The 11,492-nt window shown below is 47.5% G+C and overlaps 1 protein-coding gene across 1 annotated transcript; it reads right to left on the reverse strand.

Annotated features, from left to right (window-relative positions):
• Positions 1–318: 318 nt before the first annotated feature.
• Positions 319–7,676, reverse strand: LOC129043571 (uncharacterized). The gene is made up of 6 exons (XM_054500273.1): positions 7,523–7,676; positions 6,926–7,045; positions 4,977–5,260; positions 4,116–4,626; positions 3,265–3,369; positions 319–3,019 (listed from the first exon to the last, which is right to left on the reverse strand). The coding sequence occupies exons 1-6, from the start codon at positions 7,674–7,676 to the stop codon at positions 2,808–2,810; spliced, it is 1,386 nt and encodes a 461-aa protein (XP_054356248.1). The 3' UTR covers positions 319–2,807.
• Positions 7,677–11,492: the final 3,816 nt, after the last annotated feature.

An 11,492-nucleotide genomic window follows, 5' to 3' on the forward strand; every position in this document is an offset into this window, starting at 1 on the left:
TCTCCTTTGTTCCATGTTCATCTGGCTTCCAGAAATGGAACAAGAGCCCTTGAACAGCAGAAATACGCATCCATGTGTCTCTAGTTATCATTTATTTACAAAGATAGACCTTGACAAATGTAATTTGTTCAATAAAATTAAAAGGATGCACGATAATTCACTTAGACAAAGAGACTTGAAAGGGGACGTCATCGGCAGCAGCGCCGTCCATCATTCCAAATGATCAGCTGACTTTGAAGAAGTGGCAGGTGTTCCCCTTTTGGAATGCAGCATTGAAATAGTATTTAGAAGGGGGAAAGAAAGAAAGAGAGCTAGGAATTGGAGCAATTTTTTATTCAGGCAATAATTATACAAATTAGATCTATGAAAGCCAGAGAATGACTGTGCCTTGAACCCTGTCTGTGTGCATAGAACAATGGGGAAATTAATAATTAAATCTATTACATATGCTCATAATTCAATACAAAAGATACCTCAGTAGTTCAAACACTCCTGTATTTTCATTTGAATAAGGCTTTCACACATGCTCATTATATATGTATTATATTTTAAATTTAACAGCTTATTTTGTTGCCTTTATGTTTGAATTAATAAGGGCACACTTTAATGCACTAATGGGGAATTGCATTAGCTGGCTTTGCAGACATAACTTTGAAAATCTCCCTGGTTTCCCAAGGGTGAAATCAATTTGCCCCATAACGTGTTGTCTCACAGACACATCTGGAATCTTGGAAGAATAGCTCCCCTCTACAAGCTTCTGATTTGGGCCTCCATATTTAAAAGAGGATCCCCTAGTAGATACCCTTGCTAAATTGAACAGACACATCGAGATCATCTTCTGGATTTTGCAATCTTTTAGCCAGCTGACATGCTTTTTATGCCTGGCCCACGTTATTTTTCCAGAGAACAAAAATAATTTTTCTGCAAAACAGTAAAGGTTTATTTTTAATCCAATAATTCATTTCCTCCCTTTTTAAAATTTTTCTTTCTCACTCCCTCTCTCCCTCTGGCTTTCTTTATATTCCTATTTTTAACTCTTCATACTACCTCTGGCTCCATGGAGAGTGAAGAAGACAAGGAAATTAGAAAAAAGAGAGAGAGAGAAAGAAAAGTATATACTATGGTGGGCAATGATGGAAAGGCCACCACAATTGTTGAGGAACCAATTAATAGCATCAGAAGTACTGGAGTTCAGGACAGGGGGATTGGTGGTTGAACTATAGCACTGAAATCCCAGAGAGCACAGTGAGTTCACAAAGTGAGAGTCTCAGTTTTCTAAAAAAAAACAGGGTGACTCCACTGGAGGGTCAAATGCTAAAGTAATAATCAATGGAAAATATCCATCCCTCTGCAACCCAGAAAAGAGACAAAGAAGTCAGTATCTGTGAGAAAGAAAGAGAGGAAGCCTAACCAACTGCTCACATCTCAGTGCAAAGCGGCTGCCAGCATACCCGGACAGCCCAGCACATGCGGAGGCACTTGCCGCTGCTGCCACTGCGCTATGACAAGGAGTTTTGTGCCTTCGGAGGAGCGCCAAATCCAATGATGCTAATTGCATTGCAGATTTCTAGCATCATTAGCAATTCTTAAAATTACATTTGCCCTGCTTAAGTTCTCTATTTCCAGCCTGGTATACGAAGGGGGCAAGTCTCTAAAGGGGATACGGGTTACAGAGAAATTCGATTGGACATGCTGGCTTCAGGTGTGCAGGTGGAGGCTGGCCGGGGGGATTCACAGCCCAGGAAAAATGCTTGTTTGTCTTGTTTTAAATGCCGATTGCCAGGAGAATAAACAAAACCCGCAGCTAAATGGGCCTTAAAGGAACACTGGGAATTTTGGAAAGAAAAAAGCCTTACCGAATAACAGTTGGAACTAGCCCTGTGGGTCCTATGGTGACAAGCACCATCCAACCACCCCGAGCGATGGAGTAACTTGCATTTGAAATAGTTGGTGCAGAAATAACCACTCTCCTTTTGTTTGTTTGTATTTAAAACAAATGAATAAAATCCAGATGAATTGGTGTTTTTGCTTTGTTTGTTTCCTTAAAGAGAACATATTTGCTCATTAGGAAAGCTAGACAGCCAGCTCAAGAAACAAAAGCCCCAAGTCTGTGTCTCTCCTGAGCTTTGGCAAATACTTTGCCACAACATTTCCCTGCCCAAGTATCTCAACCCTGCTGGGAAGGGAAAGGCTATCCCAAGAGCAGAGCAGAGGTCAGGATCCGCCTCTCCCGAGGCTGCTGGCTCCTGAAACTGGGGCAGGGCTCTGTGCAGTTGGGATTTCCATTGCAGAGTCATTAAGAGATCACCAACACCAGCCTCTCCCAGAGTGGAGGGGTGGCCTCTACTCTGAATCTAGCAACAGAAAGGGGACCAGCTCCTGGGTATTTTTTCCAACAATTTATCCCATGTAATTAAATTGCTAAGCCTATATATTTATAGACACATACATACACATATATATATACACACTTACAAATATGTATTATATATACAGCTCTATGTATAAACACTCACATAGAGGGAGTGTATAGCTTTTAATTGGGCCGTCTTCTCAAAATAATTAAGCCAGTTTTAATGAAATACTGTTTAAGGCTGCTGGCAAGCAAAGAAGCCATCTTTAGCAGAGCATTAATAAACTGAGTCATTCGCACGAGGGAATGGCTAGCTGTATCAGTCACATTCATGGTGCTAATAAAAGAGCTCAGTTCTCTGTGGCAGGCCAAGGACTGGAGGGCTGGGAGGGAGCACAGAGCCCAGTCATCTCGGGCTCACTGTCACAGACAGTCCTTACGGCTGCAGTGGAGTTCACAGTCCAAGCTGGAAGAAGGGTCTGCTTGCCCTCAAAGGATCCCAGCAGGAATCTCTGTCCACAGAAGAGTGGGGTGACCAATCCCAGGGGCTGGTGAGGTCTCTAGAGCTCCTTGCCATCTGTGGGTGATGCTGGACCAGGATTGGGAACAGGGTACAAGGGTGGCCAGTTTCTCCTTTTGGTGTCCCAGTTCCTCGTCTACAGTGACCTGCCAACCCCGTGATATGAATGAGATAAACATGTTGGGAGGGTTTTTCAGAGGTGTTGATGGGGGTAATGTTTAACTCATAAAATGAGGATAGTCATTCTCTAAACCAGGAATTTAGATAGGACTTCCCTTATCAATACCTCCTGCTGCTTTTTAGCTGCTGGTTTTTAGCAGCAGGAGGTATTGATAGGTAAAGGAATATCTGGTTTGGTTTTTAGTCAAAGGGATGGTTTAACCATACTCACAATGAGAATCTTTACAAACTGGACTGACTTTCACCAAAAGCGATGAGATGGACTTGCTGCCACATATAGGTCCATGCCAATGAGATGGTGTAGCAGTATCTGGTGCTGGAAAGAAAGGGGCCTGTATAAGAGTCCCATTGCACCAACAAGGAAACTGACCTGCCCCAGTGTTACACCGTTTATCCCCAGTGGCACAGCCACATCCTGAATCCTTCTTCAAGAGTCCTGGGAGAAGAAAATAAACCCCGTTACCCTCTCTTCCTTTCTGTCTTGGAGAAAGGAGGCCTATAAAACAATAATAGTGCAGGGGAAGTTTTTTCTAATTCCAAACAAGGTGGGAAAAGCAGGAACCTTTTGATTGGTAAGATCAATTTGGTGAAAGGCTAGCACAGAAGTTTAGACTGGACCATGGTAACAGTTACCCTTTACTGAGCCTTTTCACTTGCCAGGAGGACACTAGATGCATAATAGTTCATAATCCTCACCACAACTCTGTGAGCTAGGGAGTTGTATTCCCACTTGACAGAACAGGAAACTGAGGCTCAAAAAGTTAACCAACTTACCCATAGTCCTAGAGCTCACAAACAGCAAAGGCAGGATTCAGACACCCCAAGGCAGTGAACAGGGGGCCCCTGGTTCTGGTCCTCCCTCTCCCATTCTCCTCTACCCAGGCTTGATGCTGGGTCCATCCTCCCTTTGGCCTCACCATTAAAGCTAACGCTGACATTTCCATCAACTTCCCAGTCTCACACTCCCAGGAGTAGCAACATGTATCAAGCCCCGGCGCAGACTTAGTCCTTACAAAAGGCAACTTCTGGGGAAGAAAAAGAAACTCCTTGTTCTCAGCTCACTTTCAGAACTGATGCCCTGGCAGACAGGAAGCGTGCTTTCAGCACCAAGGAGGAAGAAGAGGAACGCGCAGGGCTTGATTCCCGGTTCTCCAGAAACCGGAAGTGGAAGAAGCCTGGGCGTGACGAGGGACCCCAGATCCGGCCTAAACCAACGCCCTGGGGTCAAGCCCCTGCGGAGTCCTGGACAAAGGAGCCGCGACCTGGAGAGGGGGCCGGGAGAAGGGAACGGAGACCCCAGTGGAGCCAAGGAGCCCGGATGGGCAAAGGAAATGGGCGACGGGTAAATGGAGATGCAGCCGGGGATGGGAGAGGACGACTCTCGACTGGGAAGCGGAAACCCCCTTGCGGTTTGAGGGCCCTGAGGAGGGGAAGCGCCCCGCACCCGCCCCCCAGCCCGCCTCCAGGGGTGAAGGACTGCAGGGCCTCCCGAGGCCGCCGCGCCGGGACAGCCTGACCGAGCAGCACCGAGAAGAGGCCGGCCCCCACCGCCCCTGCCCGGCCCCCACCGCCCCTGCCCGGCCCCCGTCCGCTCCTTGTGCTAGCACTAGGCCCCACCGTGCATTGCGCCTGCAGCCTCTCGAAAATAGAAAAATAGGGAGTATATGTAGTACCCCACACCCTTGTAATGATGCCGCTCCAAGCAAATGAGTCCTTAATAACAACAGGGTGCTGGGGGCAGCGACCGATGGGGAGCAAACAGCCTGGCCCTGTGGTGTAGAACGCGCGGCACTAGAGACTCCCGACACTCCATGGGGCACAAGTCCCAGGTCCCGGCGGGCCAGCACCCGGCCTTCCCCGGCGAGGAGCCGGGCTTCTGACGGGAGGGCAGGGTGGCGAGAGGGCGCCAGCAGGACGCCTGACCTTGCGTGAAAAACCAGAGATTTCCACAGCACCGCGGCGAGTGCTCCCCGGCTGCGACCGCGCCTCGGGCCGCGAGGATGTTCCTGTGGCGCCACCTAGTGTCGGAGGTGCAGACAACGCTCTGGCGAGGGCTGCAAGGACGGCCTGCGACCAGCCCTGAGACCTCAGACTCAGGCTGGGACCTTGGGATGGGTCATCCCAGGGGCCCCGGCTATGGACCAGTGATGCCCTTCCACCAGGCAAAAAGCCCCCCAGACGTCTCTCTCTTCCTGCTGCAACCAAAGCTAAAAAGAAAATTTGCCAAAATGAATGGAATAACTGACGGTCCCTTTCAATGAGACGTCCATGAGGTGATGTCTGGTTTTTCCTAAATACAATGGCCAGTCGATTATTAGTTCATCCAGAAAAAATATAGATGCTGTCATCGTATAAACATGAGTCTCCACATAGAACTGAGCCTCAGACCCGCTGGAGGGTGCTCTGTCTGGGAAACACTGAACTAGAATTTTGGGTGGAACGAAGTAGAAGCTTTACTTTTTATTTAACAGTAGCCTGAAGACCTCCTGCAGAATAATGGGAAGGATAAAGACCTGGGAGCCAGGATACTAAGGTTCTGGCATTAGCTCTGCCCCCCAGTTGTCTCTTTGACCTTGACCAGAGGGAAACAGTTTTACTACCTCTCACAATACTGTGCAGTCTGGATTGGTACCTCCATGTAATCAATAAGGAAATAGGGGCTCCAGGAGTTTACCCAAGGCAGGGCAGCAGATCAGTGGCCAGACCAAGCTTCAGCTGCACGTCTGCCCGACTCTGAAGAGCACGTTCCCTTCACAAGCCATCAAATCCCTTCGTGCTTTGGCCTCTTCATCTACCGCTCGAAGGGGCTGTACCAAGTGGTCACGGTTCCTTCCAGATACAGCAAACTGTGATTCTAAGGTTTCACTGATCCCTTAAAACCCAGTTTTAGTGCTCACAAACCCCGTGGTGATAACAAAAGAGCCTTTAAAAAGGATTTATCCACATATAAAAACCATTAGATTTTATTTGGGGCTATGGGCAAAGAACACCAAAACAAACGTGTTGGAACATCAAACCTCCTTTAAAATTTAGGGCAGCAGGGACAGAGGAGAAAATCTGCGCAGGACAAGGAGGGACAACTTACGGATTCCATGGCTGGAACCAGACTGCGGGACACTGTTTATCTGCCATTGGCTTCCTGGGGGATAATTGTCTCCTGACAATTGTTTAGACTTGATAAATACATGAAATGGGGCCGCCAACAGTTTATCTGGCTACCAGTTCAGATCCGGACAGAACCAGATGAAGAAGTCAGGCATATTTGCAATAACCTCAAAGATAAAACCTTCCTATCAGAGGCAGCCTATCTCCTCCTCAGGGTCATGCTGCCCAGTAACTGCCACCTCCAAAAGAAGGAAGGGGAGAGCACTTCTAGCAGGGGGTTCACAGTGGGCCTTGCTTGCCTTCAACTCCCCTTCCTGCTCACACGACAGGCCACCTGTCTGGCAGCAAGGGGGTGGTACTGTGCCCTGGTCTGGAAGGCTTAGGAAAGATGTTGGCAAGGAAAATGGAAGAAATGGGCAACTAGATCCCAAAGCCAAGGTCACCTAACTCTGAGATGAATATGTTCTTCGTGGGCTCTTCCTCTGTTTCACAGGGACAAGCTAAAGGAACTTCAGGCCTCCCCAGCAAAGATAACACCATGAATCGCAGCTCACAGGAGCTGGGACCCTGCTGGGCTACATACTCACCCCATGACCAAAGGCAAGTGGGACCTCTGGGCCTCAGCTTCCTCACCTCTCAGGGGTTTGAGCTAAATAATCCCTAAGATCCTACTGAGCTATTTTATGGACTGGAATCAAACCAGCCAGACCTCTTTATGGTTTAAAAGAGGCCAGAGGTTTCATTGAAGAGCCATCTCCCTCCCTTACATTTTTCCTCAGCCCGCTTGCTTTTCTCTTCCCCCTCCCCCACACCTCTCTCATTCGCCGGCCACAAACCTCCATCCTCCAACTCCTTTCCAACGTCAGTAGCTAGCTCCACCAGGCTGGCTAAGGAGCGAGGAGACCATCACCTCAGAAAGCAGCCCCGCTGGGAGGTCCACGGAGCAGTTCGCCGAGCTATGGACAGGCCCTTTATTTTCCATCTGTCAAGAAAGGAAGCTGCCTGTTGTTTATTTCGTCCTCCCACTCTTCTCCCTTCCCACCAGCAGACTCTTCCACTTTCAAAATATTCTGATGGGGGATCGCAGGAGTTTTCCTCAAACAAGATCACTTGGGGTCAACTACTGAGCAACCCCCAGCCTCAGCCCCACCCATTCCCTCACCCTCCAGCTTGAGCGATAGCTCCAGTTAGTAAAGCAGTTGGCTCAACAGGACAACAACCAAAAGTGACCTTCTACGTCCTAAAGCCCCCGCCTGACACCACCTCTTTTTTTTTTAATTCTTCAGGGGCCTTTTGGGGACCCACAATTGAGCTGTATTCTGCAGAAAGAACTTCCAAAGAAAAGGAATAAGGCATTGTTTTACCAAGAGCCTTTTCTCCCTCAAGAAACTCAATGTAAACTAGGAAACTTGCACTTTCTTTTCCCTTTGCGTAGATGAGCAGAAGGGAAGAGTTACTACCCAGGGTGAGGTCATTCCTCCATGGTGGTAGAATATCTGGTTCTTTCCGTTTCCCCATGGTGCTGGCCTCACAATAGGTGTTCATGTGGTGCAGACTAATTGGGTGAGTGGATGCAGTGCTCTGATGGATTTATTCAGTGTACAAGATTGCAAAGCCATATGCCAGCAAAGGCTTAACCACCCCACCCTACCCTTCAGATCAGCTCCATAGCTTTCCATGTCCCTGTCTGCCCAGCCTCAGGCCAAAGCAAAGGCAGGGATCTGAGCTGTACCCCCTGTGAACGCCCATCTCCTGACGCCTGTGCTAGTGTCTTGTCCCTGCATGCCTCGGCTGTCTTCTCTCTGGACTATGATTCATGGCAGATATTAAAAAGGAAACAGCATCCTTCAATTCTTTCTACCATTTCTCTTATCTTTAAAGGGGTCTTATTAAGCACTAGCTTCAAACTTATTTATGTGATGTCATGCTAGGAAGCAGTGTTGTCAATGTGCCACTTTCCATGAGCACTGAATTCGGTAAAAATAAAAGCCAAATAAATGATATATTGTCTCCATGCAGAATCTTCTCTAGTCATGACTAGCTATCCAGATAGTAGGGAATCCCTAAAGATAATCAGATAATGGTGACTTTTGCTTACTGAGGCAAGCTCCCCTTTCCTCTGCACTTCTGCAGTGATTGATCCAGAGAGGCCAGCTTCTTGCTGGGGCACAACTGCAATCCACTCTAAGAAGCCAGCCCAGAAGCAGGGACACAAAATCATGGGGAGCTGACCATGGCCAAAGCATCATGCTATTACCCTTCACTTCACATTTTTTAGCTCTTTTTTGAATGTTATGAAAGATACACAGATGTATATATTTTATGTTTTCATATTAAAATGTTTTCTTATTAAAAATGAAAGGGCAGGAGGAAGTGAGGAAGGGGAAGAAAGTAGCATTCAAACACCAAGCATCATGCTGGGAGCTTGGAGTTCTCAAGCCCTCCAGTCTTGGTCACTGGGGAAGGGAATGGGTATCGCCTGCTTAGTTCGTATTTGAATAACTGCTCATACTTGAAAATGTCTTCAGCTGCAACCACATGAAGTGGGGAGCCCCCACAGGATCTCCACATCTTCCTGAGAGCTCTTGGACCATGCTCCTTCATCCTCCATGATTTTGATCTTGCAGTTCTCTTTACCTTCAGTGCCTTCTCACTCTTTACACCCTCATCCCAACCCCTTCCACTTTTCAAGACTCATTTAGACATCATCCCCAAGAAAGCTTCTGATTCCCCACTGTCCAGTCCCATCTGGATGGGTACCCATAGAGATGTCCTGTACAGCTTGTCCCCACGTGTTAGAATACTCTGCATATCTGTCTGCTTCCTCAAGATACTGTGAGCTCTTTGAATGAGAGTCTTGTTCAGGTTTGCATCCCCAGTATCTACTGGTTCAGTTCTAGGCTACCACTTGCCCAAACAACACCTCTGTGTTCTAAGAAAAAGAAGAATGCAGCCCCATCCCTCCCACTCACCCCATACGCACACTGTCAGCCTCCAAGCAAGGCCATGTGACTCCCTTGTTCAAGTCGGAAAAAGGTTCTCCCTCCTCGTAGTGGGTGCAGCTCTACAGCAAGGAGCAAGGCTTGGTGAGTAGGAGATGAGCTGGATGTCAGCACCCACTGGGCCCAGGCTCCAGGTAACCTGCACAACTGTATTGGTTGGCTCTGGTTTGGATCAATCACTCCATCCAGAGAGCAGTGACCCACTTCTCCTGACCTCTGGCTCAGCTTCCAAGACACCAGGCTGCTTTTCTGCTCTACTATCGGCTACTCCCTCTAACCACAGCTGCTCTTGAGGTAGATAAGCCCCTGTGTCTCTAACGGCACAGTGCCCCCATGCAACCCAAACATAGACCCCAGGAGAGAGAAGCCGAGGAGGTCCTGTTTCTTCCAGGCCCATTGCCAGCCTCTGTCCGGGTCTGGGCACATGGGCTCATTTACATGGCTGGTTTGGAGCCTTTGGCAGATGAAAGTGTGTGGATGGTTTTATATGTGTTGCTCATCATTAAACCTCCCCTTCAGGGTTTCTTGCCGCCTTTGGTTTGTGTCTCAATCTGGAGCAAATTTAAGCAATGGTTTAGGCCTCTGCATTTCCTTGGTTTAATTAATAATTCATAATAAAAATTTAATCAAGGCATAAGCTTTTGTGGAAGGTTATAAAACACTTTTGTTTGCCCTGGAGATCAGAATGACCACTTTCTAAATCTGTGAAATGATGGGTTTTTTCCCAAATGAGGAAATTTTACTCTCAACTGTAAATTTCAGCTGTTTGCCATATGTAACCGCAGAGAATCTGTTTATTGACTTAGTATATTAGGAGTAGTTAGGCAGGAAGAAAAATAAACCCAAACTCCAGATGGGAGAAAGTGTGGGGAAGGAATGAAGAGTTGAAGTTAGACTCTAGCAAACCTCTAGCCTCAGAGAATAATGAGAAGAGATAAATGGTAGAACCCATCTCCCAAAGGAGATGATCATGATAGTAACCAGATAGAGAGACAAAGAAACTGGCCAGTCATCACAAGCCATTCAAGATCTTTGGAGACATAAGCAGAGAATGCAAAGGGAAGCGTGGAGCCATGAGAGGATATTAGACACTATGTGAACTCTGCAGCAGGGTGTGGAGTCCTGCTTAGTGAAAACTGTAAACACGGGATGTGTTTTTACCTGCCTGAAATAGCAGAAAAGAGTTCTTGGCAAATAGAGAGGGTCTAGACCAGGGGTAGCTCAAACGTCCATCTATAGACAAAGCCAAACCACCAGGAAAGCCACCTAAAAATACAGAGTCCTCGGCCTCCACTTTAAATGCCTTTTAAAGCTCTGCAGGTGACTTTGATGTCAGCCAGCTTTGGGAACCGTGGTCCAGATGACCTTTTAAAGTCCTTCAGCATTAATTCTCTGAGATTTGTAAAAATTAAGTCAAGAGAGGAAGCACAAAGTTGCTGCAAAGAGCTGGATTCAGGGGATAATGTCTAATAATCAGTTTTCTCCATAATAATTATTGTAAAAACAACATGTTATTAACTTTGTGGTTACTCCCTTACTCTGACAACAACTCTGAAAGAAGGGTATTATCATCCCTCTTTTAGAGCAGGAAATGGAGTTCCAGAGAGGTGAATCAGTTAGCCCAAAGCCATGCTGCTAGTGAATGGCAGGGACAGGTTTTGAGTCTCCTGACTGCAAACATGGTACTCAACCCTCATGGCCTGCACGGACCAGTCCTCTTTAAAGTTAGCTAAGTGGGCCGGGCGTGGTGGCTCACGCCTGTAATCCCAGCACTTTGGGAGGCCGAGGTGGGCAGATCATGAGGTCAGGAGTTCGAGACCAGCCTGACCAACATGGTGAAACCCTGTCTCTACTGAAAATACAAAAATTAGCAGGGCGTGGTGGCGGGCACCTGTAATCCCAGCTACTCGGGAGGCTGAGGCAGGAGAATCGCTTGAACCTGGGGGGCACAGGTTGCATTGAGCTGAGATTATGCCACTGCACTCCAGCCTGGGCAACAAGAGCGAAACTCCATCTCAAAAATATAATAATAATAAAATAAATTTAGCTAAGTGTAACAACAGAGTTTGCCAGGTGGTAAAGGTTATGAAGGAGAAGCCCCTGGAAGGCCCAGTGGCAGACCCCACCCAGCACTAGTTCAGGCTTAAGTGGTCACTCAAGGATGAGCAAAAAGAAACTGACTCCTCAGGGCCTAATGGTCACAAACAATTTTCCAGTGTGGAAAAATAACTCCAAGGAAAAGCACTCAGACCTTGGCTTGGTAGTATTGGCTTTAAACAAGAAGTCCTCATCTTTCAAGCCAGACCCCTCACCTCCAAGCCCAGCCTCAGCC

The sequence above is a fragment of the Pongo pygmaeus genome, chromosome 1, assembly GCF_028885625.2.
Source record: "Pongo pygmaeus isolate AG05252 chromosome 1, NHGRI_mPonPyg2-v2.0_pri, whole genome shotgun sequence".
NCBI lineage: Eukaryota > Metazoa > Chordata > Mammalia > Primates > Hominidae > Pongo > Pongo pygmaeus.

Coding starts and splice junctions, on each gene's coding strand:
- LOC129043571 (XM_054500273.1), bottom strand. CDS start 7,676: ATGGGGAAACGGAAAGAACCAGATATTCTACCACCATGGAGGAATGAC. Junction 5,261..6,925: donor CAAGCGGGCTGAGGAAAAAT/GTAAGGGAGGGA, acceptor TTTTCTTTTTAG/CTTTGGTTGCAGCAGGAAGA. Junction 3,370..4,115: donor CCAGGGCATCAGTTCTGAAA/GTGAGCTGAGAA, acceptor CTTTCTTTCCAG/CACCAGATACTGCTACACCA.